This window comes from Megalops cyprinoides, chromosome 15, assembly GCF_013368585.1.
Source record: "Megalops cyprinoides isolate fMegCyp1 chromosome 15, fMegCyp1.pri, whole genome shotgun sequence".
NCBI classification, from domain to species: domain Eukaryota; kingdom Metazoa; phylum Chordata; class Actinopteri; order Elopiformes; family Megalopidae; genus Megalops; species Megalops cyprinoides.
In genome coordinates this window covers 29,207,909-29,234,779 of record NC_050597.1, presented here as the reverse complement: position 1 = coordinate 29,234,779, position 26,871 = coordinate 29,207,909, and the positions used below count along the sequence as shown (strand labels likewise).

The 26,871-nt window shown below is 41.0% G+C and overlaps 1 protein-coding gene across 1 annotated transcript in view; it reads right to left on the bottom strand.

Annotated features, from left to right (window-relative positions):
* Positions 1-26,871, bottom strand: part of hpse2 (heparanase 2) — a 106,916-nt gene that overhangs the window by 29,097 nt on the left and 50,948 nt on the right. The window contains exons 6-9 of the mRNA XM_036547350.1: positions 20,352-20,399; positions 10,426-10,519; positions 9,188-9,294; positions 8,864-8,978 (exon numbers count right to left, since the gene is read on the bottom strand). Of these exons, the coding sequence (XP_036403243.1) occupies positions 8,864-8,978; positions 9,188-9,294; positions 10,426-10,519; positions 20,352-20,399 (364 nt within the window). The remainder of the gene's footprint in view (positions 1-8,863; positions 8,979-9,187; positions 9,295-10,425; positions 10,520-20,351; positions 20,400-26,871) is intronic.

Sequence of the window (26,871 nt, the reverse complement as noted above, 5' to 3'; positions counted from 1 at the left end):
AGTAAATACTGCTGTCTTCCTATCATTTAGTCAGCTGTTTACACCTTGACTGCAACTGTTGGCACTTGCCAACCATGCCAATCACCCCTATAAAGCATCAGGTGCTCACTGTCTTGAAAATGATGATGCCTTTAAAGATGGCCTCGCAGTGACTGAAACATTAGTTCCTGTGCGCTCTTTTTACCATTCACATTATTTCTGATTTGTTGAAAATAAAATAAATACATGGACACGTGTGAATTCAGCCCCATCAGACCGTCCTATGCTATATATAATGGTGTGCAGTCCTTCCTCCTTTCCATGATCACACTATGACTGACCAGTGATAACTTTTGAACTGCCATTTTTGCCAGGATTTGTTATACCTTGAAGGATGGTGTGAATCAGGAAGTGAAATTAAAGGTTTTAGGCAACTATCATGGTTCCAAACAGAGGGGCTGCTGACACCTATATGGTGGCAAGCACATCTACAAACAAGGTTTGAAAAATGGAGCAAAATAACAAAAACCCACGCATGACCACACATGAAGCAATTGGAAAATGAATTTCCTCACATCTAGGGGCCAAACGTGAATGGTGTGCGATGTTACGCATGTGATGAAATGCGTTTCACAGCCATGTTGGGCAGGCCTTATGACCTTGGGAATTGAAAAGTATTTCACGCACATCTAGATACTATGAGCCATAAATGTGCCAGAGTCAAGCTGGGCCTGGCCAGGTACATAAAGCCATGACAAGCAGTCGTCTGCAGTTCATGCCTGATGAATAACTCAGTGCCGTTAAAGGTAATAACACATGTGAAAAATGCATGTGATGACCACAGCAGACAGGGATTAAGACCTATGGCAGCAAAACGTATTTTATGCCCATGTATGGAGGCAGTATATGACAGATGCAGAAGCTCAGCCTACTCAGCCAATGTATGAGAGCTAATGAATGCAAAATCCACTATCCACTACATTTGATGCTGCGGGGCATGGCCAGGTGCTAAGAGCAATGACGACAGGTGTACACAGACCTGCAGAGCAGGCCTGGAACTGTAACTGTGCCTAATGGGAGATGAATGAGTGAATGTTGTCAGAAGTTATCGATGTGGGAAACATACATCTGACGACCATCTTGGGTGTGGCCTTGGATCTAAGCCAATGGAAAGTATTTGAACCCCATCATTTGTATAAAAACAGATGTACAGAAAGTGAGGGAAAGAAATAAAGAGAGAAAAATTGACAATTTTATTATTAAGATAACTCTTGAGCAGTACTATATGCAAAGGACAGGCTATATGTGCTGTCCACCCAAAGCGGGGCACACAACACTGTTCATTAAGTTACATTTGCTTGGCAGGTGCCCTTATCCAGAGTGACTTACATCCCCTACAATTTTCACCTGTAATGTATGTTATTTGTGTTAATTTTCTTGCCCAAGGGTGCAACAGCAGTAGCCCACCTGGAATGCAAACCAGCAACCTTTGGGTTTCTAGCTCAGCTCCGTAACCTCTATGCCACACTGTGGGCTCAATGAGGCTACATGACCCAGACAGGTGTGCTTCAATACAGGGCAGGTGGACTGAAGCTGTGCGAGACCAGAGCCAAAGCCCCGGTCTGTGGGAGCTGCCCACTGCATGCTGGGAGCTCATGTTGCACATCTCTCAGCGGCTGGCTGTTCCACACAGACGGTACACATGCCGAGGTTCGGGGGCAGGGGGGCACTGACAAAGGGCTAATGTTTCACTACAGCTCTCCCCAGTATTCAACACCATTAACTGGCTTTCATCTCAGCTAATAGCTCCCACGGGAAAAACCACAAGGTGCTACAGCAGCAGGCAGGAGAGGGACCTGGCTCTGACCAGCCACGGCCATCTCTGCCAGATCACGCCTTAATGGGGCAGCTCTGTGAAAACCCAGGCACCTACAGCTCAAATAACCTGAACTGAGTTTTTTGTCAGCATGTGCGCAACCAAAAAAACAATCCAGGAATACAGCATTTTGATTGGTTCCAGGAGTGGACAGTGTTTTCCTATCCTGCCCAGTCCTGGAGGTGAGTGTGCAGTATTCTCACCTTATTACTACTGTTTTCACTTGGCTGAGCTTTATGACTCTGCAGCCTGTGGGCTGAAAGACAGTGAAGGATGAAAGAAAGTGAAGGATGCTGAAAGACAGTGAAGTTACCAAGCCACGACACAACAAACAATACACATTTTGGGACCATGCAAACAGGAAAAAAAGACAGCTGCACCGATGCTGACATTTTCCACATGGTTTTTCTTAGCAATAGTGCTTAGTGGGTGTAACTGTTTTAGGGTGTGGATTTGTGCAAACGCTCACTGGTGTAGTATGAAGTGTGGTAATACCAGAACACCTGGTAGGGGGTGATAATGACAAAAATGAACATTTAATGAATGGAGAGGGGAAGTGGCCACACACAGATACCACTACAGTAATTTTCTATAAACCCAGTTTATTCTAATTGTTCACTTTGCTACGATTTTTGCTTTATATCGAATGTTTCATTTGCAGTTATGGGTGAAATGTATATCAGTTAACATAAATGGAAAGAGGGCACTGACAACATGGAAAATAGAAGAATTAAATTTCATCAAGTGTCACTGGTTAATTATTTGGTGATCTCTCACCAAGTTTAGTCAATCATTCCCATCAATGTATCCCTGCTGTCACAAAACTCACACAATGTACATAGCTGAATCTGCCAGTGCTCCCGCCCCCTAGCTGTTGAGTTTTTGTTTTTCCCTGTCCATGTGCTTTTGTTTTCCTTGTGTTCCAGCCCTGCCCCGCTCTCCGCCCACCTGATCATCTCCACCTGCCTGCCTGCACACCTGCTTCCCATCATCTCATCAGCCCAGCCCTATATCTACCCTGCTTGTCTCTGTCTTGTTGCCAGTTCGTTCCCGCCGTGTTTGTACCTGTCTCGTTACCGCCATGTTTTCTGCCTGATCGCTGTTCCCCGAATCGACCCTGCCTGCGCTTCGACCTTGCTCCTGCCTGCTGCCCTGCCTTGTTCACCTGATCTACCTGACTACCTGGTTTGACCCTGCCTGTCCCGGGCTTTGATTCCTAACTGCGTTCGGACTGCCCGCCTGGTCTCTACCCTGCCTGTTTTTTGGTCACGATTCTGCCCTGCGTCCTTAATAAAGGCACTTGGAATCTGGAGTTCTCGTGGTCCTTGCCTGTGCCCTTGCCTGTGCCCTTGCCTGTGCCCTGACAGAATCAACACCAATCCACACCAATCAACACAGTGTGCACATGAATATGTGATATCATATCGGATTAGAGTTCTTTATACGTAAGGACCCAGCTTTACAAGCCCTGACAAATTGGCTACATTACATAAACGATTGTATGGGGTGACAAAATGATAAATTTCAGGGCACATGGAATGTATGCCTGACAGGACATGGTGCATGGCAGATGTGACAGTTGTTATGGACTTCCCGTAAGCGACTTCAAGGTGTTGAAGAATAAAGGGTTTGCTGTCACCATCACAGCAGCAGCAGCAGCAGCCAAGGGTGACAGAGAATGGCTGTGGAGACCTGCTGCAAGCATGGTGAAATATATGCAATGTTTGTCTCTGATCGAACAGTGGCTCAAAAAAGAACAAAGTGGAACATTTCACAAGTAAATATGACAATGAGCGATTAATACCTAAATTATACTTCTATTTATCATGAGGCACACATCTGAATCGAAATACTAATGCAGGGCGCAGATGAAGGCTGGGTAGCTGAAATGTGTTAGCGTTTCAATTCAAATATAAATAGAAGTAAAATGTAAACGATCCATCACTGTCGTCTTTATTGGTGGCATGTGCTACCTTGTTCTCTTTTGAGGTCCTATCGATCAATGACTTTTTTGAGGCACATTCTTCTTTTACCACTAACACTGTGTTGGTCTCTGTCATGTTTAGATATGATTACCTCTACTTACAGATCCTGGCTCTGCACTGTCCATGGCATCTACTCTACCTCATGGCCAGTGCATATTCCATGGCACTATTAAAACATCAAAGGATTTATAATACTAATAAGGGTTTGTACAATAATATAATTTTTTGCTATCCGATATAGAAAACATGAATCTTACGTGGTCTTGCAGGTTCACTTGAACTGGCATAGATCTCTGTGTGGTAATGATGCTCTCTGCCCTTGTCCTGGCACTGTACTGATTAACGTATGACCACGTTCCCTGGGCTATACTGATGTGATTGCTTGATTGATCATTGAGGGTTGGCAAATGTCTGACGCAAATTGATGACACAAAAGATATTTCATTGTTGACTATTCCATCTTTCATGTGCACCATTTGACACTTTTTGTGATTACCATTGCGGTAAAAATTACATTACGAAGGCTTATTTCAGTACTCCTTTGTGTTGCTTAAATTTCTTTTCACACCCACTAGATATGAGCAAAAGACATAGGGGTTTCTGGAAAAGTCAGGAGGTTTCAGTTATCTGATAATGTCAAAAATTAATCTGGCATGACACTATCTTTGCTAGTATCTTTTGCTAGCGATGACATATACCAGTGTGGGAAATACCCGGTGGCAATCAGGGGGTCCCCCCTACCCATACTTGCCAACATTTTCAAAATACGGGAGGTTTTTTCAGGGGGGGTGGGGGGTGTGGGGGGGTGGATAGTAAATAAGTAATTGTATGTAGTATGTGGATTGTGTGTGTAGATTGTGTTTCATAGACGATCTAGCAACTTGGGTAATGTCAGACAAACATACAAACCTTGTGGGTCCGTGTATGTCGATTATTCATAATAAAGTTTGCCATCCAAATTACGGGAGTTTACCGCAATGAAAAGCAAATACATTATTTTGTGTTTATTTTTCATACAAAGTGGGATGTAATGTCAGTCCTATGTTGGAGACAATGCAGAAATTTGCTGTGATTTCAAAACCGGATTACTTGACAACACTTTGTCGTACGGAGAAACAACTAGGCTATCATTGGAAAGGGTAAGTTCTGCTGTTTATTTTGATATGCGGTACGTTGTGAAGTGATAGGGACTTCGTGACTTAGGCCACTCAGCCGAGAAGCAGGTTGAAAAAGAGTGAAGAAATTAGTAAAGATATTGCATTGCAGAAGTTTGATCTGTCTTCATAACGTGATTACTTCGGTATGTACAAATATGTGACTAGCATCATTACAAAGCTCCAGTTCTTGTGATATGTGTTCCATACCTATGCAATGACGAATTCACGAGTAATTCAAACAAGAGTAATGGGTGTGGAGATGGACGCAGAGGTGTATGCAGATTGTAACTATGATTAAATCTGATGTAAATTCACAATTATTTTACTCGCCAACACTTCGTGGCATAGACAAGCAACTAGCATCATTAGTGATGAATACTTCATGAGCAATTCAACCGAGAAGAAGGGATGTGAATTTGGACACAGGCTGCATCTGTCGGGCTTTAAGGACTAAAAGACATTTTTAGTGACAATTGCAAGTGACAAATAATTTTTAAAGATTTTTCCAGAGACCCCCCAAAATTTTGCTGTTGAGGCTTTCAGGGGGTCTCAGGTGTCAATCAAGGGGTCTCGGACACCCGTATTTCGCACCCTGACATATACAATTCCAGCCAACTGACACCAAGCTGTGGACTTGGTTTTCAAAAAAGTTTAGAACAAAGATGAAAACTGAATAACAACACCTTAACTGCATTTTAATTGTGCTAACTTTTTGTAATGGCGTTACATATTTAAAATACAAAATATGAGTAACTGTATTCCGTTACAGTTAGGCTACCATTTAAATTGATGGTAATCAAATTATAGCTACATTTTAAAAAATATTTAGATTACTGAAGGGATTACATTGTTTTTTTTTTCATTTAATATCATTTATTTAATGTTTATTCAATTGGAAAATCTATCCAATGATAGGCAGCTCCGGGGTGTATCTCCCATATGCCCCTCACGAAAGAAAGAAGAAAAAAGCGGCAGCCTGCCTGACTCACAAGACAGTAGAACGGAGAGTGAAACAGAAGCAACCAGGGCAATGCGTTTATGTCATGGAAATACTGGGACCATTTTACTTTCAAATTTAGCAAAGGTCGCAACATAATACAATGCAAGCTGCGTTTGCTAGCAACCAAACCGCTATTCGCTTCAAAAGAGTCGATCCCTAACCTGAAGATGCATCTTTCTCTTTTTCATTATTTAAGATAATATTGATCGCTAGCGAACTATCTTACATAGTTTGGCTGCTCTGGATTAGCTATTCAGCTAGCTAGTAGGCTAGTAGGTACAGTATCAAAGCTAACTAGCTAACGAGTAGATAGAGTGACAAAACAAGTAAAATTTCACATGTTGAAAACTGCGATTTACATCACACATATTATACATTAAATTGTTAAGCTTTCTCACTCACAATGTATTTAGGGTGGCTCCTGCCCTTTCTAACTCATGTTTTCGTGTAATGTAGTTTTTGAATTAACATTTACAATTCTGAAGAAACTGTGACGAAATGGCCATAGACTTAACATAGGGATGCCAAAATGTTAGCCACAATAATGCTAGGTGAACATTCTATAAATAACGGTTCAGAACCTTAGTTGGATGAACATTCTTTAAAAAAACGTTAAAAATTAAGAAACCCAGTTCAGAAAGTAATCCAAAGTATTTAGATTATGTTACTTACCTAACAGAATACGTCACAAATGATATTTTAGGGCAAGTATACTGTAATCTGTAGTGCAATACATATTAAAAGTAACCCTCCCAACCCTGCGAAGAAGGGTGTAGCAAGCTAGCAAGCTAACTACGAACACACAACAAATAGTAGGCTACAGCAGAGGGTACCGGGGAGACAACACTGGAAACACACAACAGATAGGTTCTGGAAAAGGACATCGTACTTACAGTTTCGCATGTCGTGTAGCAGCACACCTAGACAGTATAAAGAGCCTGGGTTCTCTCTGGGTGCACCTGTCTAGCTTGCCACAGACGGTTCAGAGAGAATAAATTGACTTTTTTATAACTAGCTAACGTCAGCCATCTGAATATAAAAGGGACCGCTTGAATCGCCCCCTTCACAGTGCCGTATATTCTGCCACTTTTAAGTATATGGCATGCAATTTTTCAGATTCGATGCTGGCTTCAATGTTTTCCCATGCCAAACAATCTAATTAGCCACCAAGGCTACCTTTGTTGCAACAAAGCCGTTGCAATGCACCTGCCCTGCCGCACTGTGAAATATTCAGCGACGTTAAAGGCATTGTATTATGACGCAGTAATTCAAAAATGATTCGTCCGAAGCGTGTAACCGCCTAAGTAGCCGGGATACTCAAGATCCTTTGATGTGCTTCGCTCTTGTATCGCATCAGTAAGCGGCAGTATTCAAAAAGTAGGGCTAATATTAAAAATATAACGTTAATATACATAAAAGCTTAGTAGCTATTGGACATGATATTAGACGACAACTACAAAGAGTTAGAAACGTGACCACTTCGAGGTGAATGTCGTTGGTTATCACGGGACTCTACATGACTCATCCGACTGACACGCTCATTACCCACGTCAATGGCTGCGGTGAGTGTGTTAATTTACATTTTGTGAGCTAGTGTGCCATCTAAAACTCACTGTAACATTAGTTAACTGCTGCAAGAGTTCTAGTAGGTGATAACTGGGTAGCTGGCTAATTTACCTCAGACCTCAGGTCGCCAAGTAAAAATGTTAGTTTCCCTCACACTTAATTAGCAAACCTTAGCGGATGTAGCTATAATAGGCCTATATCCCCGTATTTATTGCTTGGGCGGGAAATTATAGCTCACGATATGTTTAGGTATTAGTTTTTTTTAAATGAATTAACGCTAGTAGCTATCAATAAATATTTATTTATTATTTTGTTTATTTTATTTAAAATAACGACTCTTGTGTAAAACCGCCACAATAGGAGAAGCTTCTTTTTCCCGCGTCACTGTCGAAGGTGTCACTCTGCCAGTGTACAACTAGTGTACATTTTTGTCACCTTGAATGGGTCCAGTGGGTTTTAGCTTCAGCCTATTACCAAACATCCTTACAGTGAAATGGCTCTGCTATGCTTAAGTTTATCAGTCCATGAAAGATTTCGACCGTTTCCAATATTAGCTAGGTAATTGAAGTGTATGCTACAGCCAATGAAGTATACGCATACCCACTGTCCTGATTTCCCTGTTTTTCCCCATGCATCTAAATTGCATATTTGAAGTGTGCAGTTCTGTTATTCACAGCATTTTAAAACCAACATCTGCTTTTAGCGAAAGGGCCACTTAATGTCTGCAGAACGTAATTATCAAACTGAATTGAACTAAACTACTGAACTGAGTTGTGCATTTATAAATAGACCTTAGAAAGACCACTGACCTTAGTGTACGTTTGGTATATCCAACAAAATAATTTTCCTGGGTTTCACTTTAAATACCTTTTGCCAAAAACCTAAGCTAAGGTAAATTTAAGACACAAAGGGTGGACATGGTTGTTGAAGTATCTTAAAAATGACAGCCAAGAGACAAGTACAAATATGGGAACTCACCTAATACTGTTCAGAAGATTTATTTCTTCAAGTGCTCCTTATTACTGGTAAGTTTACACAACACACACTGTCACTTGATTTTCTGTGAGCACAATCCAGTGGTATATGTACAGGTACACCTTTCATAATAAGACCCACTGTGTTGAATTAGTGAAAGTAAAAAGAAATGAATAAATAAACTTTGTCAGTTTTAGGTGCATTACTGATAATTTTTAGAGAAAAACCATTAACATGAAACCTGTTGATTTACAATCTGGTGTGTATGTGATGCAACTACTTATCTTCTGCTCCTGTAATGTATGGCAAAATACTCAAAACTCACAGGTAAAGGGTTGAAATGCTGGTCCACGAGATGGTTGTAGCCATAGTCAAAGAAAGAGTGTCGAAGGACAACGTCGATACCCTGCATGGCAGACATGCCCAGTGTATTCAGCCATCTGGGTACAAGGAGGGAACAATCAGTATCAAAACGCAAAAATAGCTTAGACATTTTGCAGTTTGGGGTTTAAAGAACTTAAGTTATCTCATCTGTAGTCTTAGTACGGTGTGTTTTAATTGCATTTCAGAACAAAAGTTGTTCACAACTTAGTACAATGGTGAATTAAAACGATGATGCCAAACACCTGACCTGTGGCTCAGTACTCACAGAAATCCAGCAGCGTAAGTGTCTGACAGATTATTGGTGCCCCCTGCCCATGCCGGCCCTACTCCGCCCAACCAGACCTTCTTACCAGGGGCGTGCGTCTTCACAACCTGCCGCAAAAATGATGGAAAGATGACAACCTTACAGAAGGAGTTCATGCTGAGGTCCGTTTACAAAGCGGGGCATCACTTTCACTGGTGAAAATGCAGAAGTTCAGGGGCTTAATCCTCAATTTAGTAAAACCACTTTTGAAATGCTATTTTGATGGAAACTGGCAAAGGGTGAAAGGACTGCATGCTTGCCTGTCCAGCAGCCTCGGGTCACATAAAACAAGGTAAGCCCCTACTGTACAGGACATTAAGGTTCAAACATGGCCTCTGCTTTATTGAGTGTAAGTCAGCAGTTCAGTCTTGGCCAGCATGTGTGGCTTTACAGTTAGTTTCATAAAACAAGAGAACTTTATATTTATAGAGAGAGCCCTGTGAGCAAAGCTTGTATATGAAACTTGGTGCTTGCTCATTAGACAAGCACGCCACTTTCCAAGGCTGAGGGGCGGGTGGTGTTCCTGTGGAGAGGTTGGCTTGTTAACCCCCCCCCCCCCCATTCACTTTCATCACCTCCTCCAACTCTCCATGTCATAGGCCTTCATCCCTGTGCTAGCCCCATGCTACCAAGCCTGCCCAAAGACTATTAAGTATTAAGGAGGTCTAGATGGGAGCTTCCTGACAGCCCATAAAGGCAGGGATAATAGGTTTGGGAGCGCTAATGAGGGCAAGGGAGATTTTATTACCTCCACACCCCGGACATGCAATTATAATTAGCCTACACCAGAGTGCAAAACACCTTTGGCGTTAGAGGCCAGCGCTAGTAAAAATCAGATCCACCGTCTTGTAAGAATACTGCCTTTGTTTTTCATTCTGATGAGTTGCCACACACGTGAGTGAGCTGGAGACGGCACCCTGATACAGCAGCCCAGTTACAATCTCTCTGTGGTTCATTTCATGCCTGTGGGCAACACATTTCGTAACGCACTGAAGTGCTTATGGGCATTGACATTAACATCAAATGTTATTTTTTAAATGGGAAAAGTGTCAAATTTGCATCACAGTTAAACCTGGTTGAGGCCATACAAGGGCAAGACCATACAATGCCCTCTGCCCCTGTCTGGAAAAGAGCTGGGTTCTCGTCCATTAGTCTCTGTATCTCTGTGAGGCAGTGACAGATGGCAAGGTCAGACTCACCTTCAGCACTTTGGTGATCTGCTCTGTCAGTGTGTCTAGCAGTCGTGTCTTCATGAAGTCCTCCACCTTTGCCACCCGGCCATCAATGAAGTAACTGAGTGGATACAGACCATAGCTGCTTCAGACTGTCACCTACACAGCATCATCACATCATTCCACCTAGATTATTATAATTAACTAGTGGATGCACTCATGTAGAGAGAAACCAACAATAATGAGATGAAACAAGAAATGATGAGAAAGACTGAAGAAAGTCAAACTAATTGAAGTCAGTTGTGTGAACATGAGCAGACAAAATCCATAACATAAATGCAAAGTAACAGGTGGTTCACTTGAATGGGATCACATGGTCATGCTATCACCATAAACTAGGCTTGTAGTGCAGGAAGTGTTAAACTGGGATGCTCATTTTTGATTCCCAGCTTGCTTTAAATCTCTAAAGTCTCAGGATTTGTTGGAGTGCTCTTGCAATGAGTGAGACATCCTTTCTTTTGACAGCCATGTTCTGCCTCCATTACGCTTATATAAAAAAAGAAACGGATCACTCAGAAAGTCTTTCATGAGTCCGGGGTTTCAGAGTGGAACAGTTCAAATGTAGATTAATAACAGATTTAGTCTGTGATGTGAATTAAGATGTCAAGAGGGGAGGCAGTGACAAGACGCAGAGCTCTTTCTCCCCCTCCCGGCCAGCGCAGACGGAATCAGAGATACACAAGTGATAGAGTAGTGTGGGGATGACCATCTGGACAAGGTGAAGGCTGGCTTTTCGTGATGGCAGCCATCCTTGGGCAAATTATCAGAGGGCCTTCTGAGTTGTGGTTCTCCTGAGAAATGACCCCCACAATTTACAGCTCCACGGAGACTGGAGCTACACAACTGCCGAGGCAACAAATCTTCTTTCCCTTTGGTTCTTACGCAGCAGTAAATGATCCTTCACTCCCTCAGATTATTTTAGGTTTTTCAGAGACACAGAGCACGAATATTATTTATCTCAAACAAAGCAATGCTGACTACAAAATGTAGTAAACTGATAAGGAGAGAGGTTTGCTCCAAGAGTTGTGAAGCATAGCTGTTACATCTGTTTTTTACGGCACGACTTGGAACGGTTTGGAAGGCATGAGGACTTTTGCACTTTTGTCAATAAAGCCAGATGAATTAATTTGCAGTGAATATGACTCACTGAAGACCACACAGCTACTCATGGATTAATGGCTATCACAATTTGTTGGATCATGTAGTAGAGTTGTAGGTGTTATTCTTTATGGACTACCGACCAAGTTTTTGTAAATGGTTCAAGCTCCTATTGAGAGCTGTAGCACATAGTAAGGCTCTTCAACTACTTCTCCACAGGGCTATGCTAAAAAAGACAATAGTACCAATAATTACTATGTATATGTGTGTAAAGCGGGCACAGCAATGCAGGCACAATCATAAAATATGCACAGTCATTATTTATCATGCTTAAAACATTGTCTTTACCGTCTGTTTTTCATTTGTGGTAAATTATCAACAGTTAACTGCTTATTGAATTGAGCAAGGGAAAAAAAACAAATATTTCATATCCACAATCATTAGCAATTAGGAAAGCAAAGTAACAGGAATAACTATATTTATGGAGATAGAGAATAAGGCCATACTGGAAATAGAAAGAGCCACATTTTAAATTTCACTTGTGCTGGAGCACCGAGGTGAGACTAAGGCACTCCTTCCATACACTTATATACAGCCAGTATGAAGAAACCTTGGTTAACCTCTCTACTGCCATCCCTGGTGAAATGAAGCCAAGTTGTTCTGCAGCTGTCTCTGTCATTGATGGCAAATGACACAGCTGGTTTTGAGCCCTGGCTGTAGAGTTCAGCCTGGGTTTGACACTTGGCTACCTGAACCACTACTAGGGACACAGTTACAATTTGATGCTTATTAATAATCTAATCAGTGTAGCATAGTGGTAAGGAGCAGGACTTGTAACCAAAAGGTTGCCAGTTCATTTTCCCACTGGGGCACTGCTGCTGTACCCTTGGGCAAGGTATTGAATTTCCTCAGTAAATATTCAGCTGTATAAACTGATAGCATGTAAAAATTGTAACATATGCAATTCACTCTGGATAAGAGTGTCTCTTAAATGCCACCAATGTAATTTTTTTTTTTAAAACCTTTTTCCAGGGCCAACAGGAGGTCAGTAGTGGCCCGCTAGGGTTATACTCCTAGATTAAAGTCTCCCATAGGCATGACAGGCACCAGGAGTGCATGATTAAAGTGGGAGAATCCTAGGCTGTGGGTTTGTTGCTCAGCTATTGTTATGTAAATTGTGCATACTGCTTTAATGGACAAAGCAATAAAAGCTGTTTTAGATCAGATGCAAGGGGCATGTGATTTTGGGACAGACAACTTCTAAGTCTTTGCCAGATATAATTTTTGACACCTACGTTCATGTTCTGGCACTAATGTCAATGTCCCAATTCAGGCCTGTTTTTTCATGGTGCAGCAACAGACTAATGTGTCAATGTGGATAAACATGATCTTTGTGTCCGTTTTTTTATGTATTTATACACTATACAAGCTTAAAGTATAAAGATCTTATTTAAAGGGACAAAAACTATGAATACATCATTTAAGGTACCATAGCTGTTCATCCCACCTAATACTTCAGAGTAGAGGATGTGTGAATGTGGAAAGTTGGAACAGTGTACTTCATAAGATTTGGGGGCATGGACATGTGTCAAGCTGCATTTGGTGGTTTAAAGTGCAGACTGCCTTTATATGTAGCACCATGCATTGCACAGATGAACTGGAGTAACCACCTTGCCTTGGACTGGTGTCCTGTTCAGGGGTTCGTATCTTTAGCTGCTTCCCACCTGGGATAGGTTCCATCACTGTGTATGAATCAAGGAGACAACCTCCCTTCCTTCATATTCCTCTGGCCTTTGCTTTAGTCTCAGAAACATCTAGAGGCCTTTGCCCTTGTTTTTCCACTCTAGGAGCTCAGGATCCTTATTCGTCATTGTAGATTGTGATGGTAGATGTGTGAGCATATGGTTTGACTTTGCCCTTGTGTCTGTGCGCGTGTGTTATAGTTGCGTGACTCTCCTTCTTCCTTTCCCTGCCCTTGATTAAAGCTGACCTCGGCGTTAATGAGTCCGCAGTTATGCTTTTCAAAGGCAGACCCATCAAGAAGCACAGGCTGTCTGTGCCCTCCGACAGCTCAGAGACACAGGGGTCCTCCTAATTGTGTAGTCCAATTTGGTACCTCTTCAAATTAGCACACTGGGTCTAATGACCTTTTAAAAAACCCTTTGTAGTGAGGGATCATGTTCCAAACACTTTCAGCCTGGATAAATCAGGGAAACCTGCTCTTAAATGAGTGTCTCACTCACGCAAATAACTGTACCTGTTTGTAATAATCAAGTATACAAGCTCATTACGTAGAATTAATTAGCTGACATTGGCTCATGCTGAGCACAACATTTTACAGTATAGCTCTGTAGCAATACAACTTAAATGCCACTTGGATCATTACACCTCTTCAAGACAGTATATTGTAAACATTTTGAAACAGACCATCTACCACATTCATTTCAGTAGACTTCAGAGCTTGTCAGTTCTTTGACACGCAGCTACCAAAATACCCAACATCATATATGCTTTTGGCTGAACAGGGCATGATGTATAAAGGTGTTAACAGCAACTGACATACACATTCCTTCCTCTGAGTGCTCATAGGCATATCATCTTTACCTGCAGAAGGGTGGAGCCTGCACTCGCTTGTACATGAGCCGATTCAGAGTGCAAAAAAGACCTATTGCTGTTGGCCTGGCTTCAACAATTTCTTTTACATGTGAACCCATTTTTGCTAGAGGTGCTTTAGTACTTTGATTATCAGTCAATAGTTTGATGAGTATTTATACAAATTCGATAAAAAAGGCAACTAATCGAAAGACTGATACTGTGATTTGCCAGCAATAGAAAGCAAATGCTGTATAATAGAAAGTACTTGCTTTACATTTGCTGTAAATGTATTTTATTTTTTACTAATACTACAGGGAGATTGTGGAAGTAGGTTTGTGTCGTTTGCCCTTGACAATAATTGTAGAGGGTGCATTAAGTTTGTAGAAACAGTTTATGGGTCCACATTCCTTAGCTCTGAAAGAACTCTGTTCTATCTCAAACAAGGCATTTGACTGCGCCCCCCCCCCTTTTTTTTTTTACATGTTCTGGTGTTTTCCCATGTATTGATACTGAAAGGTCAGCCTCACAGCAGTCTTTTCTTTTTGTTCTAGAATGGTGTGTTCTCTTAGCATGCTCACAGTGATGTCTGGACCTCACACCAAGAGCAGCAAACATCACATGAATGAAAAAGAAAGTTGAAAGAAGATACCAGGAAGAATTACTTTTCTGCCATATCTTATACAGATATCACTGTCATGTAAGGCATCCTTCATAAGTTCAGTGCACAGTCAGAGATATGTGGGAGTAATGCACTCAACTTAGACAAACTACTTTCTCCATGTTGGCTCATCTGAACCTACTGTTTTAAAGCAAACTTTCTGCTAGTAGATGCACTGATAGTAATTTGTAAAGATACTTTTAACATTGATACAGAAAATGAACAAACTATTCTGCCACCAGAACCTCACAATGATGAAATGAATAAATGTATTCTTAAAAATTATAAGAACATTTTTTCACAAATAAAAATATTCTGAACATTGATACCGAAATTGCACAAACCTTGCAATTCCATACCTAGAGCCTCATAACGACAAAACGAATACAGCACTGATCAGTAGTCTGATCTTGTGTGCCATTTCTTGTTGGTAGTTAGCCACATTAACTCACCTGTCATGTTATAATGCAATTTCAAACTCAAATCATATCAAATCAAATAATGAAGTAATTGCACTGTTCAGAGTTGTAGTTTTCAAGGGTAGCTGTCAGAGATGAGTCTCAATCTTGTGGTCTTGGTGTAAGGACCACATACAGTAAACATGGTGTTGGTGTGGGTTTGGGTCTGGGTCTTGCCGGATGGTCTTGGACAAGACCACGGCCTCTTACTCAAGAGCATACTACTATGCATGCTCAAGATCATAATCATCTCCGTTCCACTACAAGTCCAAGCGGTATTGTTTTTGCAGTGTAGAATTCACTGCTTGCAAGCTTTAAGGTTGCTTTTATGAGTGGTTCTAACTTGTGATGACAGTAACAGTGAAGCAGATTAAAGGATGTTTAAATGATGAAACAATGTATTGTCCCCCTAACAGCAGGTAATTGCATAAATTACAGTCTAGCAGCACTCAGAACTCAGAGTAATTATGAATCTTCCATGAATATCCTTATGATGGATAATCACAGCTTACAGTTATTACTACAGCCATCTTTTAGCTGTGATTACATTGTAAGTAAACAAGCCAGCTAATATATTAGCAGGCTAAGAGCTTTGCAAGTTTGAAATGTCTTTTTTGCAATAGTATCATGAAATTGTAGCTATTTCCAGTTGTAGTCTTCTTTGTAATGATGCCACATACCTATATTATTATGAGTAACACCTGTATTTGTAGATACATACTTATTGCAAAGTCTTTAAAAAGTTTGCAAGCTCAACTACTTCTTCCTTGCTTGATATGCAAGTTAACAATAACACCGTCAGACTCTCACAGTTGATTGGCCTGCCTGCTTGGCATTATGATATTGTTAGGTTGGATTCTGTTTCAGCTTTTTGTCCATTTGGAAACGTTGGTTGCAGCCAAGTGCCCACTTGAAAACTTTAAAGTGGATTCTGTGAACAACCAATGACGGGCAATGTGCAAATTTTACAAGACATCACTAAGCAAATTCTTTCTCAAGGTACCTAGCTATAAAGTAACTTGGATCAGTCTTATGTCACGGTTGTTGGGCTTACATGTTTGCAAGCCTAGCTACAACTGAAATGTAGCTTGCCAGACGCTTACACAGACCCTGCCAGAACACATGATCAATATGTCAGCCTGTGAGAGCTTCAAAACCATGTGTTTGAGATTAGCAGCATTTAACTTCGCAAGATGAGTTAACTAAACATATACTGTCTAGCGTCGATTGACATCAGACAGTAATTGAATTAAATATATTTTTAACATACATCAAGAGGTGGAGTCCAAAACCCATGGTCTTGGTCTCCACAAACATGGTCTTAGTCTGAGTCTGGGTTTTCAGGGGTCTGGTCTTAGTTTGGATGTCGAGGGGCCTGGGTCTCAGGAATTCCGGTCTCAGTATGGGTTTTTGGGGGGTCTGGCCTTGACTCTAAGTCTAGTCACTGTCAAATGCATGAAGTATATTATATGCATGCAAGTGATGTGCAGTGTGCTTTGAACTGTTGAGGGGCTTTGCTTGAAAAGCGAAAAAGGGTTTTTTAACAGCAGAGAGAATATAAAACACAATGAGCAATAGTTTTGGAGTACAGCAAGTTACAATAGTTTACAACCACAGATCTAAATGAAATTCAAGAAGACAGGGTAGACAGGTTTGGAATTATTTATTCTGTGATGCATGTGGCTCAGTCAGTAAACCTTTTATCCATACCTCAGTAGACATCTCTGAACTGTTATTGAATATTTTCTTTGCTGAATATTTTCTTGGACGAACCACCTGCACTTCTTCATGTTGTGAAACAAGGAACTTTATATGACCTGCCTAAACGGTGTAAAGGTCTCAAAGAGGCAGTTGCAAACCTCTCATTTGTCTTGAAGTGCGCTAATGAGAACAGACACAACAGAGTCTCTTCTTGTGATATGCCTGAAATCTCACCTTTTGCTGACCAGCAGTCCAAGAAGACACCCAGCTGTACTGACACAAATTGACCAAAAAAAAAAAAAATAATTCCCTGACTAAATCCTGCTTGGAGTGCTTCAAGGTGCAGCATTTTAGCTTCCAACAGTTTGCCTTTCCATTTATGGCTTTCTTATGAAATAGTGAATATGTGATCAGTAATAAGTATAAACAAATATGAATGCAACTGTACCATTTTCTGAAGAATTACAGCCCTTCAGCACATCTCATACCGCTAACAGTTGCACTGAGAGCTTTTGTAAGACTGAATGTGCATTGTCTTCCAGAGCACAGCATAATGGTTGCAGTATGTTATGTACTACATAAAAAAACAACATATTGTTGAATTGTTAGCCCTGTTGAACAACTTTATAGACTTTTCAAAATACAGAGTTAAATGAAACGTGTACTTACTTTAAGCTAGAACCTGGAATTTAGAACCTGGATCCTGGATCCAGCGCATTCGACATTGCAGCAGGACCTCCACCACCACTTGAGGAGCTGTACCAGATTAGCAGTTCTCTGAGATTTCACAGAGTAATTCTTTAAAACATGATGAGTACCGGCCTGGAGCTGACAAATTCTTAAGAGTCCAGATGAAAGCACTTTTAGGAGTAAAAAAGTCCTACTTCAGAGATGGCAAAGGGGAGTGATTTATGAAGCTTCCTACTTCTATTCTCAGTTAGGAGTAAGACCATTTCCTGTGAGTAGATTTCTCTTGAGTTTTATGACAAGAAGTGCCACAAGGGAACAGCAGTGGTGACATTTTTTCCCTGTTCATCCCATATGTTGTGAAAATGCCCAATAAAAGCTATTGTTGAAAGCAATAGTGTTGCTATAGCACTCCAACTTGTGAACATGATCAAACATTTACAAAATGTGGAAAATGCCAGCAAATTAACATGGATAATTGCCATTTTCAATCAGCTTGAAAGCAACAAATATAATGCATTAAATAATTATATTTGTTGCATTGCCATATGATGGTATAAATACTAAAATGCAATAGAAATGTTTGACGTGTAGCCAACTGTTGTAGTTGAGCTGTGAATCAGTGGTTATGGGGAAGGAATCATTAGCCATGCATTTTTGGAGCTATCCCTTATCACTGAGTAGGTGACATTCTAACAGGATGAAATTGTTTTCAAATATAAACTTTTCCCCACTGACTACATTATTTACATATACATTATATATACATATACATTATAAAAAGTAAATGATGGTTTTCTTCTCACAGAAGGAGTGACAACACCTCTAACAAAGTGAGTGCAAAATATACCCTCCATATGTGGCCAACATCTTTAAAAGCACTGTGTTGTCAAATGTGTGTAAAATGTATTTGATCTTCTGAAAAATGTGGGCATACTGCCTCAATGAAGCCACTTGTTGGCAACTCCTAATGGGTTAGAACAGCTTGCGAGGACTCCTAAACACCTGCTGAGGTAGGAGTATTTTTAAGTCTAAAGATTCTTGAAAAATCAAGGAGTAAGAGTAGATGTTTGACATCACTCCAAATCTTTGGGCAGGAAGGACCTATTTCCTACTCTGAGACACTTGATGAATAAAGGACTGTGTATCCTTCAGAATGCTTTTGGCGCATTAGTCCCACAAAACAAGAAGGGCAGTTAAAAAGGATTAGAAAGTAGCTGATTAACAGAGGACTTCAACAACCCTTCAACCAAAGGCTTCAACAGGACCTTTTCTGTAATACTCTTAGGAATGTGCTTAACGGCCAGTACATCAAAAGAATGAAACCATCTGCATGTGTTTTCAGATAATTTCAAATATTTTTCCAAACTCCAGCAGACCTAAGCACCTAGGTTCATGCAAGAAGAGGTTTATTATTTTTAAAAGTCCTAATCTCTCAAGATGCACAAAGTGTGACATCACAGCAGATAGGGGTCCTTTTTCCAACGAACATTTTTATTGAAAATACAACACTGATTATCGGCTGTCTGGGCTCTGTAAAGTGTCAGTTTGACTTTATTTAATCCCCCAATTGCAGACAATTAATCTGCAAAGACCTGTGCATAATTCTGTAAAATGGAAAAACAATTTGCTTTAATTATATTTCATATTTAGAGGGTGGAAATAGTTTTTGAAACTATTTAAATCACTATTACAATATTTAATTAAATTCATTAAAGAACTGATAATGTCTAGAATAATAACACAGTCAGTGCATGTGCTTCACATGTGGGAAGTGCAAATGTTTTGCCTTAAAAAATAGCTCCTCCATCACTGCAGACCATGTAGTACCATGTAGCACAAATACCTATATGGTCAAACTGTGAAGAGGCACAAAATAAAAATCTCTTTTTTTCCCCAATAGAAAGCACATTGCCAGTCAAGCAGACATGGGAAAAATTGCAAGCACACGTGGACAAAATTGTTTGTTGAAAAGTGGACCCAATGATGAAACGCAGTCATGAGCACCTGGACAGACAGTACCATTTCCTGAGGCAGCTGTTTTGAACTATGGGATGGGATAGCTTCTTGCCACATTTCAATCCAGAGACAAGCTACTTTGAGTCCTTTACTGCACTTCAAATAAATGGAACTTCACAGATTAACGGTAAATGCTTCAAATTAGTGGAGTACCCATGAGCTTTGTGTACTGCGCATGTGATCTACCATGAGAGCAGCTTCAAGAGACAGGTGTTTGCAATTATGAAATGACTGAAAAACAGTGTATATTGTCCAAAGCAAACTCATAGCATAATATCTGCATGGGTTTTTGAAGCAAGTTAAGGAAAAAAATCTTCCACACAAAGAGTTATGTACTGGTAAATCTAAAAATGAGTGCAGCAAATTAATGGTATGGTGCTAGTTGTTTTTCCATACATGTGAATATTTCTAAGGTCTAGGTCTAGGTCTAGGATACCCGACTCTGTTAGGGGTACACCTTGATACATTTTGATAGGCCCCCTGAGATTATGCCTCAATGTCTAGTGTCCACATGATAAAAACAATATTATTCATGACTGAATGATAAATTTATGTTAACTGACAAGGAATTCATATTTTTAGCAAAATGGTAATTTAGTTTTAATATGTGGTTTAATGTACATCAGATTTTTCCAACAGAGAACATAAAATAATAGAAAAAAGGGTAGAATACCTACTGTTGCCACGTAACTGCATCAACAATAGAGCCAGCATTCTTCATGAACCTGTCGATAAAAATGCTAGGCATTAATTACTGTATTTCACATAATAACATCTAAAAACAGTATATCACAGGTATTTTAGGAATGGATGCAAAATGACACATAGGCTACACACACACACACACACACACACACACACACATACAAATAATGTTTGTTTTTGATGTTACTGATGTTTGATATAAATAACTTCTACAATTGTCAAAACTGATGCAAAGAAATATTTTACAACTGTACAGAAAACACAGGAAACAAAAAGCGAAATATTGAAAATTGAACAAATAAGATTGTGGCACCTTAAAAAGAGCATATTGTCATGGATTTTCAGAAGATGTGTCATCTACATTAGAAACCCTATGCTTCCATTTTTCTACATTTCCTCATTAAAACAGCTTATTTCTGCGGTGGCGGGCAATATCCTAGGGACCTAAGTGCAGACTATTTATAGTTCGAGAGCAATAAATTCAGTCAGTCCCTCCAGTCTGAATGACCTGCACTTTGTCAAAATGTCTGGCTGAGATGCTGAGAACGAAGGCCAAGTCAGTCACAAACCCATCTCTCTCAGTGTCTCTGTGTTTATAATGTGCACCCAGGCACAGACAGTTATCTCTGGTGCTGTGTAAACTGTGAGGGGGAGATGGTCGGCAGTGACTCTGCCTACAAGGGGCTGTGGAAACTCAACCAAAACACAGATATCCTTATTTGGGAGCAGAGCTTTGCCAGAGACCTGTGTATATGTCTGCACTGACACTACTTGGTGGGGTGAGGGGATGGGCTCAGCATGGCTTTGTTGGCGCTAAACATCTGGTTTAAGTGTCACTTCCAAGCAGAGGCCAGAGAGACTGATCCTAACAGTAAATCAGTTCTGGGCATGATCGAAGTTCATTGGCTGCATGGCTTTCGCTCCCCCCGCCCCATCTCCATTTCCACTCTCCAAATTTCTCTTTATTTCTGCAGAGTCGAGGCTCTATTAATCATTCCCATATGAGAGGAGACTGGTAGCAGCAAGGGGTGGCGCCTGCCTGTGAGGAAGATCCTAACTGAAGCACTTGCGGTCATCAGTCAAGCTCCATTCCACGCTGCCAAAGCTAAATCACAGAATGAGCTGGGCAGGCAGCAAAACCGGGAGGGGGGCGGGGCAAGAAATCTCTCTCTCTCTCTCTCTCTCTCTCTCTCTCTCTCTCTCTCTCTCTCTCTCTCTCGCTCTCATACACCCACAAACACACAAACGAAACCTGCCCATGAAAAGAATCTGGCAGGAATCGCAAGAGCTGATAAAGCTAAGCTCTGTGATCTCCCTGAGCATTCCCTGGGGCATTCGTACACACACCGTAATTTTAGCACCTCAGAGGTAAAGATTATAGTCCTATACATTATAGGAGGCATTTAGCACTTTTGGAGGTAAAGATTATAGACCTACACATTAAAGGAGGCTGGACAGAACACAGCTGCTTTTATTGCAACTTTATTGCAATGTGGGATTATATGTTTTTTCCCCTCCTCTTCTTCCTAATTGTCCTGCTCCCTTGAGGAGAGCAAGGACTATGTTTGTGTGGAGGGTCTGAGTGCCTTGCTAAGAGGAAGCTCTGATCAGGATACGACAGATTTATGGAGAAATCATCTGTCTCGCTAGAATCACCAATTAGCGACTGGTTACTGTGTTGAATTGGCCTCATTTCTGACTGTCAGAGGTCACTGCCAACTGCTTGACGCTGTTGGGGGGGTAATTCCAAGTCATTTTAAGTGCTGCATTGAAACAGGTGTTTATTTAAAGCAGTGATTCATGGAAAGAAGGGACGTCTCATAGTTCCATTTCACATTTAATAATATTGTCTCTTGGCAAGTCCAGTGCCATATGTTCTAGTATTAATTCCCATTGGCTAAAACTATAGAATCTCTACTAAGATGATTCTGTTTAAACTCTTCCTAGAAAAACTGTTGTTGGGGATGAGTCAGCTTGAGACATGGGGGAATTTGGAGTTAAATTTGGATTTGAGACTCTTTCAATTGACCAAGTCACGCACGGTTCTCCCAGAAGCCTCTACATGCATGCCTGGCAGACCCTATTGGTAGTGGATAAGGAGAGCAGGCCAGTGCTCACGCTGTGTAAACAGTCAATCTGTTTAGCATAGTCAGCACCTCTGACTCGCATTGTGTCGCCCTGTTGTTAGGCGTGAAAAGAAAGGGACTTTATCTTGATCGGGTGTACTTCACTGGAGAATATCGTAGCCTGCAGGATGGGTGCTCTTTTTGCTGTACTTCTCAGTGCTTTGAACATCAGGAACATGACCACAGTCCCTCACAGCAGAACCTCATCAAGCTCTAGATGCTGCCCTTTGAGAGCTCCTCCCAGTCAAACCTATTATACTACCAACCTACAGTGCCTACGAGGCAGCAGCTTAAGGCGCCTTGGGGGGGAGGTCCCACAAAAAACAACTGAAAAAGAATACATTTGTTTTGACAAACATTCAATTTTCAATGCAAACACATTTACATGTGATATTTCTCCCTTTTTGTTCAGGGTTGTTTGTAAAGCAAATTACTGGCTTTCAAAGAGAAAAAAAACAACCAAATCTGTTTTCTCTCACACAAATAACACACATTTACATTAGGTATCTCATTCATAATAAAAATATGAATGATACCTGACCTAACATGTACACCAAATAACAGATTTTTTAATAGGCAACATGAATCCAAAGGCCCAGCATTAGATAGATTTTAATGGCTCTTTCCAAGGTGCTAATTCCTTTTCATCAGTGTGAAATTTTTGATATCAGGTTATCAGGAAATATAGAGGAAACAGGTTTTCAAAATATACCCTTCTTACTACTTGGTAACAAATCTGCCGAGGAATATAATTTGAACCACCAAATAAGTTCCAAATTTATTTGTGATGAAATCCACTTACAAACACTGTTTTATTTCCATCTGTACACTTGAAGCGAACTTTGAGAAGTTGGCGGGACAAAATAGGCATCCGATGGGAGTAGATTCCTTGAAGAGTGATGGTGATGATGATGGTGGTTTTCTTAAGCTGGAACAGCAGGTGTCCCCAGGCCCACGTTCATTGACTAACTCTTTCTGCTCCTCATTAAACCTTTCTTCAAGACATGCCCTCCCTGCATCGCCATACATCTGCTTCCACGTGTCTCTTTGCTTCCGTCACCTTTCCCTAAACTGTACCAGGAGGGCTACATATACAAGTGAGCGGCAGTTCCAGGAGCACAATCCATGGCTTACGGAACCGGAGTGACCCTGCAGCTCAATGTACAAGGCATGTATCATCAACTTGGTCAGATTTTAGTCCAGATGAGACTGCAGTTGCATCTTAAACATGCTTCTCCGCTGAAGCTTAATTCCATGTGCCTATTCAGAGAAGTGGTCATTGAACACCAAAAATGCCCAGTTATTCCATTACCTTTTGAGATTTGTGAAGCAACCCCTCAACAGAGTCCTCTGTGATCATTGTCAGGACAATTAGTGATCAGAGGACACTAATACTATTACATTCTCAAGGTCCATGTTCTACTGGCTCTGCTGAGGCACTATTTTTACCGGAAAGAGGAAAGAAATGATGCATACATTAAAAGCTGTGACACAGCAGATGGACAGACTGGACCATATGGAAACACAGCTCAGTGAAGTTTGACCCATATTCACATTTGAAACCGGTCTATACTTCCATCTGTCCATCATGCTTAGCATACCTGACCCCTGTGCCTTCCTGACCCCTTTGTTTTCTCACAGTGTCAGAAAGGACTTAAGAACTCAGGGGACTTGGATTGGGGTGGGGCATCTGCAAAAGTCTCTGCATGCCTGCCCACAAGTTCAGTCGCAACATCTGCCCACTCATGACCAACTGAGCCCTGCCGTCCCATGGCACCCTTGCATCGCCCTTGGTCTCAGTACATGTTATTGTGCAAGACAAGTAAGGAATGAATTCAGCAGATTTGTGCAAATCAAAGCAATGTGGGACTTGCACAGCAAGGACGAACTGGCAGTATTAAACAAAATAGTGTTGACTTGAAACCCTTTCAACCTCTTTTATTGAACTCATTTTACAGCAACACGTTCCCCAGAAGTTCTGTTACCTCAAAAGAGTAGCATTAAAGCTGTTGCCCGTGAGGTGTCATAAAGTTGTGCTTCCCTCCCCTAAATCATACTGGTGTATACTTAGGCTTGTATATTGTATATGTGGTCCAACATCACCACATCAGTGAAGTAATGGTGTTGACTATCTCATGGAGTACTGCCAGAGTGATGAAGCCAAAGGGGGTGCGGGTGCTAGTTTTGTTTCATTCCTTCAAAACTTTGGTTTTTCCAACACTGCAGATCTCTGTATTGAACACCAGTGAGTATGTACCTCTCTGTGTTGGAAGACTGAATTCCCCCTAACCTTTGAGGTGATGAGCACATTGAAAAATCTGGCAAGATAAGGCTACTATGCAGGCAATCCACCGATGGTGTTAGTGAAATTCTCAGATGGCCAACCATGTAGCAGCAGGAGGAGCGGAGATGGGGATATTTTCGGTTTGCAGGTGGAATATTGCTCTGTCACACTATAAATCAAGTGACACTTTATCCAGCTGACAGGGCATGTAAATGGTGCCTGCACCCCGAGATTAACGGTCTGCTCCCCGAGAGACAAGCTCCTCCTGTCTGGAGTGGAGCAGGAATCCTGGGAACCTAGGCTGCTTCTGTCCAAGTGCAGGCTACCCTTGCCTCCCTAGGAGATAGACCTCTTATCAGTGAAAAACTGGTCATCTGCATTAGTCCAGCAGGTAAAATGACAACAATAAAGCCATTTTGAACACTGGATGAGCTGTTAGTTGCCTGTGGAAATGCACCTGAAGTCTTGAAGTATTCTTAGATTTAATATTGTCTCTCTTAATGTTCTTAGCAAAATTTGTAAATTTGTATGTACTGATTAGTTTAAACATGTCTGTCTTTCTTCTTCAGATATTCTTGTGTTGGGTAAAACTGTTCATGATCTGGAGGCTAATTCCCCACCCAAGTTCCATGGCAATATGAGGCATGCCACCAATAGCTTTCAACACAGCATTTGTAACACTTATCAGCCAGTCATTCAAAAAGAAATACATACAACATTGTCAAAACAAAATGCACAAACCTGCAATAAAAACAACCCCAAAATGAACTTTTATACCTGACCAGATGCCTATTACAAATGTATGTTTGAGATCCTTAAGTGTACTAGTATTGACACCATTCCTGGTAATTACAACTGTAACACTTGTGTAGTTGTTGTTTTCTGTTTTGTGTACCTCATAAAACACATGGAGGGTTCTCTGTGAAGTATCTGTTTCTTGTAAAATGAAAAAGACATGATATGCAAAAATACACCTGTGTTTCTCAAAGCTGTCTCTGAACAGTCACCATTTTTTGCTGTTTTTCATTCTGGCTGAGCTTGTTTAATTAGTTGACTGAGGTGATCTGGATTTGACATCACTAAACAAGTATCACCTGCTAGTCCTTTGTTACCTATATGGGTTACAGGCAAGGATGCAGGGATGTGATTTTTCCGGATTAATCTGGAATTCCGGATTGTCCGACCTGAAAATGTGACCCACGTGAATCATGCAGATCCGTTAAAAAAAACAGAAAGTGGGGGGGGGGGAACGGGGGGGGGCAGGTATGAGCTGCCAGGCTACATATAGAGGTTATGCACGTGACATCAAAGTAGGCGGAGTCACTGCTGGTTATACCCACTGATTGGCAGATAGACAGCGTTAACGTTCAGCATGAATGCCGCGAAAACACATCTAAAATGGGAAAGAGCTGTTGTGCGATTGCCTGTACAAATAGATTCAACAAGAAATCGGGGCTCTCTTTTTACAGACTGCCGAAAGCTAAAGAAAAGAGAAGCAAATGGATCACTGCAATTCGCAGAAACAACTGGAATCCAGGCACCGAAACGTGGATTTGCGGTTGCCATTAAGGATGTTTTTATTGTCATTCCAGAACATGTACATGAAAGGGAGTGATATTTTTTAATGTTAAATCGCTGTTTCTTCAAAGCTAAAATTAGCTAGATTTTTTCCAATCTAGTTTTCTAGTCGCACCGGTTTCAGCATATGTGCTAAACGGCTAATCGCACCGGTGTGACCGTCCGCGCAAAAGGGTTAAAAGTTTCTACAAAACATGTTGCAATTTTGTTTATTATTAGCAGGGGTGGACACCTCGGCTTCAGAAAGTAAAAGTCCTGCCACGTATTTGTTTTTTGAGGCCTTCTTTTGAATGGAAAAGTTGCATGTTGCATGTTGCTTCTGCTGAGTTAATATAAAATATACAAATAAATTACATTTTTTTCCAAATTAATTCTTGTCATGGGTCATACCTTACCATTCATATGCTATAGTAGAGCCGCCATCGGTTTGATCCTACATGATTGTAAGGACAGAATCTGGACCAGCACTATGGAGCAAACTTGTGCCCCTAGTGAAAAGGTATG